The 18,770-nt window shown below is 35.2% G+C and overlaps 1 protein-coding gene across 1 annotated transcript in view; it reads left to right on the top strand.

Moving 5' to 3' along the window:
* Window positions 1–749: 749 nt before the first annotated feature.
* The window catches only part of LOC127445571 (voltage-dependent T-type calcium channel subunit alpha-1H-like), a 139,182-nt gene continuing 121,161 nt past the window's right edge, over window positions 750–18,770 (top strand). Inside the window, 2 exon segments of the mRNA XM_051705717.1 lie at window positions 750–858; window positions 3,036–3,392. Coding sequence (XP_051561677.1) covers window positions 3,112–3,392 — 281 coding nt within the window. The 5' untranslated portion in view covers window positions 750–858; window positions 3,036–3,111.

Below are 18,770 nucleotides of genomic sequence, written 5' to 3'. Positions count from 1 at the left end.
GGTGGGCAATAGGTTATTTTTTCACCTGACCAGGGGGTCCCCCTTGATCGTTTCACCATCTGACTTGGGAGGCACAGAGAAAATCTAAAGTTATTAAAAACATCTTTAATGGAAGAAAAAGTCATATGCGTTTGGAACAACATGAGATTGAGTAAATGATAATAATAATAATAATAATAATAATAATTATTATTATTATTATTATTATTACAGAATAACCCTTTAATATCAGAACAATGCACAATATCTCCCCAACAACACAGAACTCATACAAAGTGTGCCCCTAAGAACAAAATAAACACCAGTTGGTCTGTGATCTTATACCTGATCTTTAAGGCAAATTTATGCCATCTAGGGACTTGTGTGAGAGAATCTGGGAATGTTTTGCTTGAATCTGGATCTGTTCCTAGGGGAATCCCTGTCCTTTCCATCTTAGTTTCTTCCAGAAATAAATAAATTGCGCTGCTGTGGGCGACGCACGTCTGCTTTGACTCTGAGCTGAGAGAGAGAGAGAGAGAGAGAGAGAGAGAGAGAGAGAGAGAGAGAGAGAGAGAGAGAGAGAGAGAGAGAGAGAGAATAGGGAAGAGCACTGGAGTTCTCTGCTCTTCAAGCGTTCAGTAGAAACTTAGATTCAGCCGAGACGCGCGCGAGGTTGTATTGGACTGATTCCCGCGCTTTTTAAGGAGTAATATGACATCATTAACGGAATTCCCTAAACCTCGCCGCCAAATGTGACTGAGAGTTTTATTCATTCTGGTTTTCTGGAATCCTTTTGGAAAGGACGTAAGAAGGGAATATTTTTCTGTGGGATTGGGATCTTCAGACCATGAGGCAGGACACGCTATCATTTCCGATACGGTAAGAAAACTACTCAAGATTCGTTTAACTTTTAATACTGATGACACAGGAAGCTTAATAATAATTACACCGTAAAATTGTCAGTAAGAAATAAAATAATACATTCAGTGAGGTTTACGCTTAAAACAATTGAAAAAATATTGAAAAAAAAAAAAAATTCTTCAAATGGACTAATTGAAAATACATTCTCTGAAAGAAGACGAAATATTTTGTGCAATTTTGTTCCTCCGGTAAATTTATCGTGTTTAAATGTAAAGTGTTTAAAATCTTTAATATGGCAGGACTACTGATTGATGATCCTCGGACTTACTTTTTGATTAAAGGAACTTTGATTATGTTAACACACATTTATTTTTAATTATTATTATTATTATTTTATTTACAATATTTCAAGTAAGCTGTGAGTATTTACACCGTTAGCAATGGTAAGTGCGCAGTTATAGGCTTAGTTCCACCAAAAAATGAAAATTGTCATTATTTACTCACCATCATGTCATTACAAACCCTAATGACTTGGAACAGAAAAGGAGACATTTTGATGTATGTTCATGCCGCACTTTTTCAGGCAATGAAAGTGAATGGGGACAGGGACTATCAAGCTCCAAAAATGACAAAAAAAATCATCATAAGAGTACAAAAAAGTAGTCCATATGACTCGTAAATAATATTCAAAATCATATGAAACCAAACAAAGGCGTGTTCTCTGAAATATTCATCATCTTAAGATATGTCAAACCAGGTTTGACATGCAGTATGTTACATCAAACATTGTTGGTTTTCTTGCATTTCACAACAGACCAAAATATGGCATGTTTAAATGTTTAAAATTTAACACAAGTGCAAATTTGAATGCTACCCTGCTGAAAAAAACAAAAACAAATCAACAACAGCTAATACCTGGCTTAACCCTTGTGTTGTGTTTGTTCTGTGCGAACATGTTGGTCCACTAAGATTGTTTATAAATCTCTCATATCGCTTATATTATCACAAGATATATATATATATAGTGAATGATTTATGGAACTGAGCTTATACTGGGCCAGTGGGGGGCACTCCCTGCGGAAAATAATAATAATAATAATAATGTAATAAATTAATAACCTCTTGCTTGATCTGAACAAAATAGGTGTCGTTTTAAAGTCTAGAATCTAGACTTTACAATGCATATAGCTGATCTTACCAATTCTTAAATCATGCTTGTTAATTTGCTGACAAATTAGAACCGTTCCGTTCTCATTATTTGCAAATTTGTTATTACAACATTATATTCAGAATTGGTTAAACTATATATATAAAAAAAGGTGGTCATGTGTTATATATCGTTGGAAAAGTTAGTAGAATGCAATTAACAAATTTGTTTCACTTAGAGGCCAAACTGCAGTGAGTATTAGTGTATGAAATTCCCACAGACACACATAAATATAATAAACAGAAGTGTCTTTTTGTCAAGTTTTTCCTTATTACTTCCCAAAACATACATATTGCCTAACATAGTGCGTAACAACTTGCGTGCGTGCATGTGTGCACGTGTCCGAGGACTTTGTGTATGCCAATGCAAATCCACATATGTGCTCCTCTAAAGGATTGGGATTCTCCTGAACACTTAATATTTCTGTATTTTGTAGTCTAATCCATTAACTTCCAGTGGCTGGTCATTTTTGACCGGGAAACAACAAGTGTACCAAAGTGAAATAAAACCAATAAAATGTAAAGAAAATTGTAAAAAAAATAAATTTTGTCTTCAGATACCATATGTGAACAAAGTCATTGAATTTTATTCCAATTTGATTAAGTAAAACTAAAAAAATATAGTAAAAAAATGACCGGAAAGCAACATAAGGGTTAAGATGTTGTTTTTCGAAGGGTATGGGAAGCAATGACTAAAATGTCATCATTTCGCTTCAGAAGACTTGGAATATAGAGTACAAGTTTAAAAAGTATACTTTTATGGTACTTTAATAAAGCTTGTGAGCCCTGTCCGCATTTACTTTCATTGTATGGAAAAGAACAGCTCGGACATTCTGTAAAACATCTCCTTTTGTCTTCAGTGGAAGAAAGAAAATGAAATGGGTTTGGAATACATTAGGATGAGCAAAACTATGGTAAAAAATTTTTGTTTTATGTGAATTAACCTTTTCATTTGAAAAACAAACTAAAGACATAATGCGTGTAGGTAGAACGTCTTTTGGGATGGAGGTTTGGTAGTGTCATTCCCCCTGGCAGGGTCGCACTGTTGCCCACCATTCTGTCATCATGACCACTGGCGAGGAGAAAGAACCAGCCTTGTGGCCGGACCGGGCTGAAGTCAGACTGACAATATCAGCTCAGGCTGATGGACCATACCCAGTGGAGGCAGAGGACCTGCCCGCTGGCCTTACTAGAAGCAGCGGGGTGTCTTGGGAGTCCACTGGCAGTGTGGCAGAAGTGAAGGAGAATGCACAACTTCCATATCCATCCCTGGCACCGGTGGTGTTCCTTTGCCTCAACCAGAGCACACAACCCCGCAGCTGGTGCCTTGCGCTTGTGTGCAGCCCATATCCTTCCCATGTGTGTGCTCTCTCAATTTCAGTTTCAATTTAGTGTGCTTTATTGGCATGACAAAAACATTTGTACTGCCAAATGGTTTTCATCTTAGATACAATTAATGTAAGAAGTGCAAAATAATAGTAAGTTAATTTATGTAGCATCTATACAGGGTGCACAGATGAAGAGGACCCTACATGAAACGAATTATCATAAGATTATGATTATGAAGTCACTATCCACAAATGACATGAAAACACTGTGAAAAAGGTAAGTTTTTAGTTGTGATTTAATAAGTAAATTAAGTACTCTCAAAAAAAAAAAAAAAAAAAAAAAAAAAATAAAAAATATGAGCCCATTTTAAAGATGTACACATTTCAGTTTCATAACAAATTTCCATTAAACTGAATTGTGTAATCTTAAACAAAATTACATTATTAAAACTTAAATGTAATTAAATGTAATTTTAAAGATTAAAAACAATTTATAGTGCAATATAAAAATAGTATAAAGTAAAATAATAATAATGTAAATAGAGAAAAAAATTATATTAACAAAAAAAATTATAGTACAAAAAATGTAAAAGATATAAAGGAAATTAATTAAGGTTTAAAAGGGGAACAAACTAAAAGTGTGCTTTATGTGGTAGCATCTAAATTAACTGGTTTTATTCTCTTAAAATTATTATACCATGATTGAATCAAGCTGACGATATTAGGTTACACCATCATTTTTAAGGGTCAGATCAGGTAATCTTAATAGTTAAGGTCATGGTTTTAACCAGGGGTCCGTGGACTGATAAAAAACGGAATATTTTCTTTAAAAAAAATATATTAGAAAATAAAATGTTTCAAATTTTATTTCTAAATGTAGTACATTAATAGTCCGTTAAATATTTTAAGTTATTAATGAAAGTTTATTAAAATTTATAAAGTGTAACAAATAAAATCAAAACTGTTTTATATTTGGGGTCTGTAAAGGTTGAAAACCCCTGCCTTAAAGTAACAATTGCACGTATTCTCCTTTTAGTGTATACAAAAAAAATTATACAAGGGCATTTAAGAAGAATAAAATATAAATGAAAAAAAAAAGCCAATAATTTTAGCCTAAAAATGAGCTCGATGATAGAGACAGAAAAGGAATAGATCACTAATGAATAATTGCTGCATTGATGAATAATTGCTGCGTGTGGCACCGTTTGTCCGTATTGTTCACCTGCTCTCCCCCCAGTGCTCGTGAAATAATCATCAGAATTATCATGAATTGTGTTTTAAAGTTCATAAGGGGCTTTGTGAGGTAAGGCAACCTTCCTGCAAGGAAATTACAAGAGAATTCTCCATGTTGCATCACAAATTCTTTCTAGGGAGCTTTTCTTGTGCAAAAAATGATAAGACACACAAAATTGACATTCATAACTCAAGTGTCTGTACATTACACAAAGATTACATTGGAAATTACCAGAGTAGTGTCACAGTGTCCCTTTAGTAATATTATGAGGCTGACTCACAGCAGAGAGATAAAGCGGTGTGGTCGTGTTATGTAACCACTGGTCTTCCCAGTGAGCGAGTAGGTTGACAATATTTGTGTCTCATGTCTCCTTTCATAGCCTTTTGATGTTATACATGAGACTCATTCTCTGTGGGAGTATGTGTGTGATTGAGTGCACTTCCAGGGTTGTGGAGCATTTGTCTAGGGGATTGCTCTCAAAGGGAACTCTAAAGTTCACAGTGCAGAGGATATGTACTGTATGTGGTTGTGAACGAATAGATAAAACACCTTTCTTTGAGAGAATGCACATATGTTAAAAAAAAAAAAAAAAAAAAAAACTTTACAAATCATACAAAAAACAACATTTTCTGAAAACAATGTGATCAGACTAATCATACTATTTTGCAGTATGCAGAATGTATATTGTGCAGAGTACTGTATATGCATTTTCTGAATGCATCGTAATACCCAGATGACCCAGGCCTACTACCATTGCCAAATTATGCAGCATACAAGACATTTTATAATTCAGTATTTAATAATACAGTATATTGTATATACACATCAAATTTGGATAAACCTCTAATGCTAAGTTTAAGCAGTAGTAATGGTGATACTTACCTTTGCAAGCATTACTTATTATCGGAGACCACTCTCCGTTACACAGATATGCAAATAACATTATTATCTCATGTCTACTGCAACTCTGTTAAGCTTGTTTGTCACTCAGCCCTTATTAATATTAAAGTAAACATTCATAAACTAAAAAAGGACAAATGTCCTACAGGATATTGACTTAAACACAAACGCACATACATGTATTTGAATGTTTGAAGATATTGTTAGACATTGTGAGACATTGTTAGTTTCAGGTCTTAAGATTGGCAGGTTTTAATTGTTTTTACACATATGGGGGATTATATGTGTTCACTGAAACCTGTATTCCTTTGTGCATATGGCTATTCTTTTCCTTAATTGCAATTACATCCCCCAGAGAAGATAGAATAGACTTAATGGGACACAACAAGCTAGAGCTTGCCTATACCTGTGTGTATGTGTGTATGAGCGTATATAAGGATGAGAGAGACATCCAGCAAGTGAGGGAATGTCAGATGATGGCATAATGTTCTGGGGAGATATGACGTCAATTATATATCAAGTGTTTGTGCATATACACCGATCAGCCACAACATTAAATCCACCTGCCTAATAATGTATAGGTCCCCCTTGTGCCACCAAAACAGTGCCAACCCGCATCTCAGAACAGCATTCTGAGATGCTATTCTTCTCACCACAATTGTACAGAGCGGTTATCTGAGTTAACGTAGACTTTGTCAGTTCAACTGGTCTAGCCATAATCTGTTGACCTCTCTCATCTAGGCATTTCTGTCCACAGAACTGTCGCTCACTGGATGTTTTTTGTTTTTGGCACCATTCGGAGTAAATTCTTGAGACTGTTGTGTGTGAAAATCCCAGGAGATCAGCAGTTACAGAAATACTCAAACCAGCCTGTCTGGCACCAACAATCATCCATGCAATTATCTAATCAGCCAATTGTGTGGCAGCAGTGCACAAAATCACGCAGATACAGGTCAGGAGTTTCAGTTAATGTTCACATCAACCATCAGAATGGGGAAAAATGTAATCTCAGTGATTTGGACCATGGCATTATTAGAATGCTATTCTGAGATGTGGGTTGGTGCTGTTTTGGCGGCACGAGGGGGACCTACACAATATTAAGCAGGTGGTTTTAATGTTGTGGCTGATCAGTGTATATTTACATAGCCTGTACACACAAACACAGTCCATCTAGGAAACTTTTAATGACACTGGTACAAAAACCTCACTTATTGACAATCTCCATGGCTACAGCCACTAATGAATCTCCGGGGTTACAGGTGCTTGTCATCGCTGTCAGGGTAACAGTATAGGTTTCCAAGACAACGGGAGTCACTGATGTTAGCGTAGAGTTCAACTGTATAACATCAAGAGAAAGAGAGAGAGAGTGGGAAAGTGAGAAAAAAGAAATAAAGAAACTGACAAGGAAAGTGATGAATAGAGAGTTAATGATAAAAAGGAAGTGTAATCATGATTGTAGTTTTGATAGTAAATAATTGTGGCAAGAAAATTATTTTGACAATAAGGATAATTAATTCTCCTAAAGAAAGAGGAATGAAAGATGATGCAGCAGTAATATGTATAATACTGTATATCTTTATTGATCATTGAAAATATCTTTGGTACTCTTAAAGAGTTAAAAAGCCTTTTTTTTTTTTTCAGTGAGCCACATGAAAAAAACACAGATTTGTTGTTGAATGGTATGTGAAGTAATGCCCTTGTCAGCTGAAATCAGTCCAGTCTGAATCCAGCCAGACATGTGTGGTGGGGCCATAGACGAAGGATTATTCTTGGTGTGTGTGCATCTCTCTCTGTATATTTACGTTTACAATCTGACAGTCTCTGCCGCCTGTGTACTTTATGAGATATAAATTGCACAATACGTAAAGACAACATCACAGAAAAAAGCTGGGTATAATTGTGCGCTTCATAACATGCATATTTTAACTTCTTTTGTCAGCAGGAAGGGTCTGGTTGCTACAGTAACATCACCATGGGTATGCCCTGTTTGAGTATTGTGTCACTACCTTGCCACACTTGCACACGAGCGCAAACACTGACTGAGCGAGAGCAGGGACAGCAATGGTGATTACGAAGCTCTAGGCGACAAGTGCTGCACACGGCCACTCTCCCTTCTCAATAAATAAACACACAAAACAGCCTATTGTTAATAAGTAACATGAAGGCTTTGTACTGTGCTGGTATGTAATTTTTTACCACACACAGACACCCTTTGCAACACTTAAATTTGACCATTGGATGAAAACAGTAAATTCTCTAACTTCTGTTTATGTTAATTCTGAAAATATGTAGACTGCCATGTAGGGATATAGAAGTTTTGGTGGATTCCTAGTAAATAATGGGGTTTGCTAAGGCACTATAGCTAATACTAGGGATTTAAACAAACCCCTAACCCTAAGGATTACACTTTAGCAGGTAGCTTTTCTCACATTGTTTGTGCAAATTTTGTAGCTTGTTGAGGAGAGGTTACTTTTCTAAGCAATCAGACTTACAATTTTCCTCTTGCGGTCAAAAAAGGGGTGAAAATATCCCTTAGACTTATATTGAATGAGGGACCCAAGCCATATCTAGGGACCAGAATAAGACTTGTAGGTGGGCCACCACCCAGAGCACCCTAGCAACCATCCACAACACCCAACTGCATGGCAATGACAAAGACCAGACAGCAGAATACATTTGTCAGTCCTGAATTTGAGTGCTTAAAGGGATAGTTCACCCAACAATGAAAAGATTTTTAGAAGAATATCTCAGCTCTGTTGGTCCATACAAGGCAAGTGAATCCAAAGATCCAAAGATCCAGCTGCTGTCTTCCATCGAAGCTTGACAGAGCCTGAGCTCTACATTTGGTTTAAAAAGCATTCAAAGCTTCTGTGCTGTCTGTTAATTAAGATCTGGTGGATTTCACTTGACGTCAATTGTGATAAAACTTTCTGGTGTTATGGATGTAGCCATCAACTATCTGTCACTATTGTTACATGTGTTATTTAAGGCTATCGGGAGAATAGAATACGGTTGTGACTTCGTTTATTCATTCATACAGACAATATTTAATCCGATGCTGTAAGCTGTTTTATGAACAGGACATTTTGAAACTCACATCTGTTAATAAATTCTATTATAAATCCCAAACATTGACTGTGTGAATGTGGTCATTGTGAGAAAGCCCACTCAGAACACCGTAGCAATTTTCTTGTAGTGGTATGTAAGCGCCACTTACATTTTCTTCACAACATATAAAAATCTAGTTATTTTTTTACGATATGTTGGTCCACATTATAGGTCTATACTCTTTTGCTTGTTGTTTAAAAAACAACATTAACATACTATACTTAACATACTATATTTTAGTAACCTGCCATAGAAAAAAATACACTGTTTGAATTGGACAAAATAACCCTTTGATATGATCTACTTTCAGTACAGTATTGGCCGATAACAAAATGACCCAGACTGACCTCACTGTGATAACAGTAGCTCAAAAGTTCCTCTGTTGAAATCGGTCTGTGCTTACCGAAATTCTAACCAATGCCCCCAGTGGCCGAAAGCTGGAAGTGTTGTTGAATGTATGGGCACGTGTAAGCTTCAGTTTATTGGATGAAATGACCACAAAGTGGTGCCAGAAGCAAGTTGTTTTTAGTTGCAAATGGGGTAATACAGTCAACAGAAATGCATTTTTTATTAACTCTACACCTTTACCCAAACTCCAACCCTAAACCTGATCATCAGTGAAGTGAAAATGTAATTGTAGAGGAAAAATTCAACCTCTGATTCACATTCATCATTGTTAATGATTATGTGATCTTGATTACTTCCTGGTTTCTGTTGGAAAATAATCAGTATTTCTCCTGTGTCTCTGAAGCTGCTTGCATTGGAATTAATATAAAAATGTCTGATGGGAACTGGCGTTTGTTAGTTACACAGCAGAATGGGGTCGATGTAAGGGTACTGGAACATTCGGTCAGTTAACATGTTGAGTGACCACATACACTGTATACTTAAATCCCTCTGGACAAGCTTTTGTTTTCATATTCACTTTTAGAGTAACTAGAAGTTTTAAACATTATTTTTAAGCTTGTCACAGAACATTTGTGGATAGTATTTAAAAGTTTTAATGGCAGAGGCCAGATACATTTTTGCACAAAAAAATCAGGCTTAAGAGAATGTTTATCATCCAGCAGTTCTTGAACGCATTCTTTGAACTCTGTTTCAAAACTGAGTGAACTGCCTACAGAGTTACAGGCTGTAATTTCATTTTGATAGAAAACTTAAAATGCAAACATTGAAACCAAAAATTGGGTTAAAGCGACAGTGTATGCCAAAATAAAAATTCTGTCATTATTTTATTACCCTCCTGTTGTTCCAAAACCAATATGATGTTTTGTCTTCTATGACAACCTCAGTGACAGCCTCAGTGACCGTACACTTTCATTGCGTGAAAAAAAAAAGCTGTAATCAAAGTGAATGGTGACTGAGACTAATATACTGCCAAACATCATTTGTGTCCCATGGAAGAAAGTAAAAGTCATATGGATTTAGAACTACATGAGGGTGAGTAAATGTTTGCGTGAACTATTATTTTAATATTGGATCACTGTCTTTTAGAAGAGGGTAAGCTAGGCTTCATTTCTTTGCATTCTACCTCTATCACCTTGCACTTCATCAATCTCCTGTAAAGTACTGCAACACACTGCCTGCACAGTTCCCTATCTCTCTTTCTGCATTCTCTATATCACCGTATCTTCTCTGCCCTTGGTTTTTTTTTTTTTTTTTTGTCTCTTAGGCTCATCCTGAATCATAATCATTAAGGCATGCTTAATGGTTTATAGATTATAAATCTAATAGTTTTAATCTAATAGCCTGTGTGTTAGTCAAATTGGAATAGTTGCGGTTTAATGGGAAAAATGTCTGATAATAACAGACTTCTACTAATTTACCATTACGCCTGGAATATTTGTTTTACTTTAAATTAGAGTAAATTGATGGCGTAATTGTGTGTACTGTACATGTTTGCTCGTGTGTGTGTTTGCATGCATTTTAATTGACACTGAAGAAACATTATGATAGAAAAACAGTGGCTTTTCACAAATTGAACGGAAGGAGGCAGCTTTCCAATCAAACACAGAAATCAGTGCATCAAAATCACAATACATCAAATGTAATTTTTACTGGAAAAACATATTTAGTAATTCAGAGAATTACATAGAACTTAGATTATGCAGAATATGTATATATCACAAAACTAGAATGTGTTTGCTTGTGCAAAAGTTGCCACCATGATGCTTGAGTGTAGAAGGTTTAGAGGTGCACACAGGCAATACTGGAATAGTCAAGATGGTGCCCCTTTAGGAAGTTGGTGCCCTACGCAGACTGCGTAATATGCGTATAGGGAGTGGTGGTAATGCCCAGTATATGACTTTCTTTTGTTCTCTAGACCACATACAAAGATTTTTAGAAGAATATCTAAGCTCTGTACTGTAGGTCCATATAATGAAAGTGAATGGTGACCAAACTTTGGAGCTCCAAAAAGAACATAAAGGCAGCATAAAAGTAATCCATATGACTCCAGATGTTTAATCCATGTCTTCTGAAGCGATCCAATTAGTTTCTGTTGAGAACAGACCAAAATGTAACTCCTTTTTCACTATAAATCTTGACATTAGCAGTCTCATTGGCGATCATGATTTCAAGCTTGATTACACTTCCTGGTGCCATCTAGTGCTCTGTGCATAGTCAAGCACCAGGAAGTGCAATCAAGCTTGAAATCATGATTGTATCTAGAGACTGCAATGGACTTTTAGACTTAGATACTTTAAAATTAAAAAAAGTATGTTATATATTAAATAAATGTAACCTATATTGTTATTATTCGTATTAAAATGTGTATAATAATATTAATAATAATAAATAAGTAAAAAAACATTAAGTTATACAAAAAAACAACAATGGTTACTTACTGACCCCTGTGAAAAGAGCCTGCCTCAAGTCTCTGTGATATTGTGGTCCCTATATGGCTCAGTTTCCTCCTTTGATGTAAGACTACAGAATCTTTGCGCATTTTATCGTTTACCCAGTGACAATCGTAAGAACTGTAATTCCAGTAATTTAGAAAAGTCATAGCACACCTTTCCTCAACAAGCTCAAAGATTTTAGATATCATGTTTATACGAAGTTTAATACTTTGGGGTTTGTTGTAAGCATGAGGTATACTAATAAATTCAAATTTAAAACCTTTTTTTTTAGGTCAGTCACTCTTGATAATTTGAGGCAGTTAGAGTTGTTTTAGAGTGTACACAATCAGTCAGGCACAAATATTTTTCTGCATCTATTCATCCATCTATTTCCTCCTTCCACTGTTTCTCTCGTTCTTTCCCTCTTTCTCTCTGCCTTGTTCCGATTGATCACCCTCCAGTTTCTCTCAACCTTTCACGGATCAATAACTCCACAATCCTCTGCTTCACTTTGACCACATTAGACAGACCACTGCTGGCTCTCCAGTGCCTACTTGAAGCTTTGCTCTTATCTGTTATTTTGGTTCATTACTATTAGCGGCCAATTTATCATAAAAAAAAAAAAAAAAGGAAATTTTTTACTTTCTACATTTTTACCTTGAAATTGTGTGTTTCATTTCAAAGACAGTATAGAGTACAGTATTCTGACCTGTAATACTATTTTATCTTATTTATAGCTATTAAATCTATAAGGGATCATGTACAGTCAGCTGGTCATTGCAAAATAAACCCTGAAAGGGTATTCAGGTCCCCACTTAATGCACAGCTACTTACCAAATAAAAAATAAATTAACATTAGATATTTATTTGAATTTAAATAATTTTATTATGTCAGAATGAAGGGATTGCACAGTGATAAGAGAGACTAGCTAAACTAGCACAACTGTTTAGGAAATCAGTTGCCTGCATGGACAATGGTCATTTATACAGTTTAGCAGTCATTATACAAAAATATGTAAGGCAGAATGCCACCATCGACCAATCAGAATCAAGATCAAGATGAAGTGAGGACTATGTGACAGCATGTCTGGCATTTTGTAAAAACGTACTGGTAGCCCAGTTGTGATGAGGAAAAGCTTTAATGGTCAAATGAGACCAAGAGTAAAGCAATATGTGTAGCGCAAATCTACTGCCAACACCTCAGAAAACACCATACCAACCTTCAGTAGTCTCATGCTGTGAAACTGCTTTTCATCAGCATGGACCGGGCATCTTGTTAAAAATTAAGGAAGAATAGATTCTGGAAAATACAGGTCAATATTGCAAGAGAACCTGCTTAAATCTGATAAAAACCTGAAGTTAGGGAGATGGTTAATTTTTCAGCATTATAAAGAAAAATAAAGAAAAAAGGTATGCACATCCAACCTGAGTCGGGCACAGGTGCAAGACAATGCAATAATCAATATTTTAACAGGGGATTATGACTATACAAGAACAATGAGAAAATTAAAAAAGTAATTTTTGTGTCATTTTCCTCATTGTTCTTGTACATTCATTAATCCCCTGTTTAAAAAAAAAAAAGTGATTTTCAGTGACCACGTAACTGAGTAATTTAGTGATGTCATGATCAGTGTCTATATAACTGTGGTTTATGTTGCATTGGGGTTTTGTCTGACGAAGACCTGATGGTTGAAACTTTGCAAGTGTAAGCCAATAAAGTAATTTTGGAGCAGTAAAATCAGTGTACGGACATTTTTTTGGTACATTTTTTCAGCATTTCAATTAACCCAAAATACATGTCCATATAAACATCAGTGTGGTTTATAGGAATTTTTCACCCATAAATAAAAAGTGTAATCATCGTTTACACATCCTCATGAGTGGTGTCTCACCACCAGATTTTAGGGTTCCCCACCTCAAAAAAAAAAAAAAAAAAAATTACAAAAAAAAACAAAAAAAAAAAAACTGCAGAAATAACTATAAAATTCATAGTTATAAAACATTTATTTCTTGTAAATATTCAATAACACCAACTGGCTACTGGCCCCTGAAGTGGTACATACCACCAAAGATGTAATTCTTTTATTGCTGTAAACTGTATGAAACTGTCATGATTAATGACAGTCTGACAGAGTTTTTATTTCTGTTCTAACTATTTTCTAACATAAAACAATGATGCATTAATTTGAAGTTTCAGTGCTTTGAAACAAAGATGTCATAGGGAACTACATTTCAGTTCATGGTTTGCAATTCAGTAAAAAGAAAAGATTGGTTGTGTGCAAACAGTGCCAATAGTACATTCACACATCTTAAACCCATTCCCATTGAGCTGCGTTTTGCAGTGTACACTAGGAGCACAGGTTGTCAGCAATAATGACTCTCGTCTCTCTTCAGCTTAATCATCTGATCATTTGATCAAATTCAGAGCTCATTAGAACAGCGATGTGTCAGACCTCAGATCCACAGGAACCCACAGTTAAAATGCTCTTTACTGTACCGGCAACATGGTAACGGATCACGCCATTAAATCCAAAAATGTACTGTGCCATTGAAGGGAAAATTAAACCTTTTTGATTACCCAAAGATTTGTAAGCTTCAGTTCAAGCACATAATATTTCAGCTTGTTTAATTAAAGTTTTAAAGGGACTTTTAGTCCACTTATAGACTTGTTTATTGGGCTTTTTGCACTAAAAGCAATTGTAATTTAGTTTCATACAACATTTTTCACTGTATCTCTGACCCTTTTTTGGTACTGTGCCATTAACAGTTTTGTAAACAAATTGTTTTTGCCAAGGATTAGCCAAGTTATGATTGGCTAATGTTTTGCAAATAACAACACTTGTACAGTTGAACAGTTGGTTTGTTGGTTTGCCTTCAGGTCCAATATACTGTAGATGCTGCTGCCCCATCCTTCAATAACAGCCTTTTGCAGAGCCTGCATTACACTGTGACAGCTTTACAAAACAATCCACGCTGAATTGCACCACACAAATGTATATGGACGTGATCAGAAATCTTGTTAAAAATAAACTCCAGGAATTATTTCCTAACACTGGGATACTGGAAATTTGTACAGAAGAACAGAACAGAACAGAACAAACAGAAAAATGTTTGGCAGACTTCCACTTCTTACTCTTATTGTTAAAGGAATAGTGCACTTAAAAATTAATTTCTGCCATAATTTACTCACCCCCATGTCGTTCCAAACCCATATGACTTTCTTACTAATGCTGAACACAAAATGCTGAGCAATACATTGGCAGTGGATAGTGCCTCACTTTAAAAGGATAGTTCACCCAAAACTGAAAATTCTCTCATAATTTACTCACCCTCAAGCCATTCCAGATGTGTATGACTTTCTTTCTTAGCAGAACACAAACAAATATTTTTAGAAGAATATTTCTGCTCTGTAGATCAGTACAATGCAAGTGAATAGTGATCAGACCTCTGTAGCTCCAAAAATCATATTAAGGAAACATAGAAGTAATCTATAAAACTCCAGTGATCCATATCTTCAGAAGCGATATAATAGGTGTGGGTGAGAAAAAGATAAAAATTTAAGTAAATTTAAGTACTTTTTTTTTTTACCCTAAATCTCCACTTGTGGAGATTTAGAGTAAAAAGGACTTAAAAATAGTTTTGTTTCTCACTATATCGCTTTGTATCTCTTTATATCACTTCTGAAGATATAGATTTAACCACTGGAGTCATATGGATTACTTTAATGTGTCATTTATGTGATTTTTGAAGCTACAAATGTCTGATCATCATTCACTTGCATAGTATGGACCTACATAGCTGAGATATTTTTCTATTTTTCTTTGTTTGTGTTCTGCTGAAGAAAGTTGTACACATCTAGGAAGGCATGAGGGTGACTAAATGATGAGATAATTTTCATTTCCAGGCGAACTATCCCTTTAAAGCTTAAAAAAGAACCTAAAAGGATCTTAAAAGTAGTTAATGTGGCTTGTGCATCATATTCCACTTCTGAAGGCATACACTTTAGTTTTGGTGAGGAACGACCTGAAATCTAAGTAATTTTTCAGTGAATATCTAGATGTCTGTTGTGCATTCATGAGCACTAGGAGAGAAGCTTGTTCACAGTGGTTGTATGTTTACGTGAGAAATTTTGTTGTGTTGTGTAGCGCTAAAAATGCTGAATAGGTGTGGTTGATGTGCAAATGTGGGCAGTCATTTGTAATTGTTAAGGTGAAAATGTATCAACAAGCTGTTTTTGCAAGTATTCGTACCTAAAGTTTATTTAGCCTACAAGTCCATTGCTCTTTTATTTTAAAGGATCAAGGAAAATGCCATTTGTCATGATATAACCCCTTTAAAGATAGTAGATAGTCTGTTTGTGAGTGTGTATTGGGGAGTGTATAAGTTGTCCATCTGTATGCAAAGTGCCAAATTTCTACTAAAAGCTTAATGGTCTCCACATAGACAGACAGATAAATTGTGTGCTGGAAAAGCCCTGTTTTCTGGCCAAAGTTATAAAATGTAATTTTACTGATGAAAGCAGTTTTTGAAAAGAAAGATAAGAATGATGGACATACTTGAGTGGAGAGAGGGAGAAAAAGAGAGTTTCCATAGCGATGTCCTTGTGAAGGGTTCCAAGTTTGAATGAATGGCAGCAATTCAGTCATTCATCACTCATTGTGCTCTTTATAAAGAAAGGCACTCTGTCCTATTAAAAACAAACAGACTCTTTTCCTCTTCCCTGTCTGCCTAGCACTCACTCACCTACAGTCCTGTTCTCCATATGGTAACATACAGTATCATTAGTCATACTGTGGGGTTACGCTACTTCGCGAGGTTCAGTTTCAGGGTGAAAGGATGATAACTGGTGATGATGCTGAAATTGAGAATGAGTCAGAGAATGTCCTATGAGTGTGTGTTTCTGCCCAGAGGAAAAAAATCTTGCTCAGACGTTGCGCGTTCATATCACAGGAGACTTTTAAGGTGAAGATTGTTTTATTTAATGTTCAAGTGCTTTCTCCTATTCCAATTTAACATGCAGAAACTTAGATTCTATACATAGTTGACAAGTTAAAAGTGAAGTGTCATCTAATGGAATTGCAAATTTAATGACTATTTCCAAACAGGTTTCCAAAGATTTTCAAAAGTGTTCAGTAACATTTCTTTTAAGTATCAACTTTGTCTCAGATCTTTATCCTAAAATTCTGTAAATAGTGAGACATAAAAATGAAACACAAATGAGAAAATTGTTGACAATAAGAGTATAGAGCTATAAAATGAATCAGCATACCATATCACAAATAATGTAATATCTTGGGAAATTTGAGCACAATTTAAGAGATCTCTTTTGAAAGTCTATAGAAAACACATGAGATTACTAAGGGCAGGTGGAACTTATTTGGCAGGAGACTTCAGCAAAATTATTTTTCTCTCCATTTAATCACAGTGTTGTCTATGAGAAGCAATTGAGATATTGAAAAGATCTCATTTGTGATTTTTATTTCCTATGGGTGTTTGTGTGTGTTTTGGGGACACGCATAACAGTTTCCATTACATAAGAACTGGGTATTGTATGAACAACTTGTACATGTAATTGTTTTGCAGAGCAGTCTGTAATTTCACATTGTCCTAGTTTTTGCAACTGTAATTTGTTACATTAATGTGTGGTAAATGTTGCCTTTAAACCTCCTACTAACGTTTCCTTTAAAGGTTCCTACTGGTGGCTGCATAGCAACTTTTAAATAGATTCTGTATACAGTTGTTGTTGTTATAAATATTATTGCACCATTTGTAATCCTATTATATAATCTTATTTTTTTATATAATCATTAGGCTTGGTCCTTGGTGGACAGGCTGTCTGAGCTACCATGCACAGAATCAGGTCTTACTAGTGTTGAATTTTTCTTAGTAGTTTAAAAACTGTTGTAAGCGACATTTGTCATGCTGTCTGTCAAAGCTAGAGCCTAAAGCTCATGCCAATCTCCTTCATGGATTCCCAGATATTCCTGACAGGATTTTCAAGACTCAATGAAACCAAAATGTGAGTTTTGCGTGAGTTTTAGGCCATGTCTGTTAACTTTGAGGCTAGTGCTCTCCTAAAAGTTTTTATTTAATTTTATTTTATTATTTTTTTTTTTTTGCAGATATACACATTTGAAGAATTAGTTCATCCCAAAAAATTACATTCTGTCATTATTTACTCACTCTTATGTCGCTCCAATCCAATTGTCTGTCTTTCTTCATGGAGAACCAATGAGGGTTGATGCAGCCACCATATTTGATTTGATATCTGATTCTTTTAGGTATATTTCAGTTGTGTTCATTTAGCTTAAACATTAAAGAAATTCACTCTCAGTTAATTCAGTAACATATACAGACCTTCTAACATGACATATTAGGAAAATATAAATGGCAAAATCTTTATTTTATCATTAGTTTTCATCATTTTGGTCACATTTTAACTATTAAACAATTTTAAAAATGTTGTGTATTCCATCAATAAATATGTAGTTTTGAAATTGCATATACTGTATAACATACTGCTATGTGTGTGTATATCGTCTCAGTTAATGTTGTAACCTCCGTTCCCTGATGGAGGGAAAGAGATGTTGTGTCGATGTAGTGACACTAGGGGTCGCCCTTGGGAGCCCCAAACACCTCTAATCTTTGAGAAAAAGCTCTATGTTTTCACTCCACAGAGTATTAGATTCGGCTGGGGCCATCTAACGCTATTACACATGCCGGGGAATGTGTTCTTTGGGAGTGTTGAGCTAATTTAGATCTTTGCACGCATTCTCCACCATTATATGTAGCGAATTTGGTAGTATAAATGTACGCGGGATGGGTTAAAGTGCCTGCGTACCTCCACCATTATATGTAGGGAAACAGTATGTGTGAGCTAGGAATTAAATTAAACTGTCCTTATTCTACATTATTATGTAAGGAAATTTATAATGGAATTAGTCGCGTTCGACAACCATTATAAATGAGATAAATGACAAATAACTAGATTATTTGTCTGAATAAAATTCTCCACCATTAAAATTGTAATACAACATCTTGTTGTATCCGCTCACAATTTCTACTGTAAGGAATTAGTTTTAATAAGGGAATTATGGTTAATTCACTTATTGGAGGAATATTATTCTCATGGCTTATTGAAAATAATATTACACATATTTAGGTACAGCTTTGAAGCAAAATCTTTTAAAAACAGGGATGAGATTATTTATCAAAATATACCACAGTCAAATTATCTTTAAATACAGACAAACTTTATTGCTATTCTAAACATAAAACTAATCTAACACATACAACATGAAACAGGTTGGTGAG

The sequence above is a fragment of the Myxocyprinus asiaticus genome, chromosome 8, assembly GCF_019703515.2.
Source record: "Myxocyprinus asiaticus isolate MX2 ecotype Aquarium Trade chromosome 8, UBuf_Myxa_2, whole genome shotgun sequence".
NCBI lineage: Eukaryota > Metazoa > Chordata > Actinopteri > Cypriniformes > Catostomidae > Myxocyprinus > Myxocyprinus asiaticus.
This window is presented reverse-complemented; position numbering and strand designations above follow the sequence as displayed.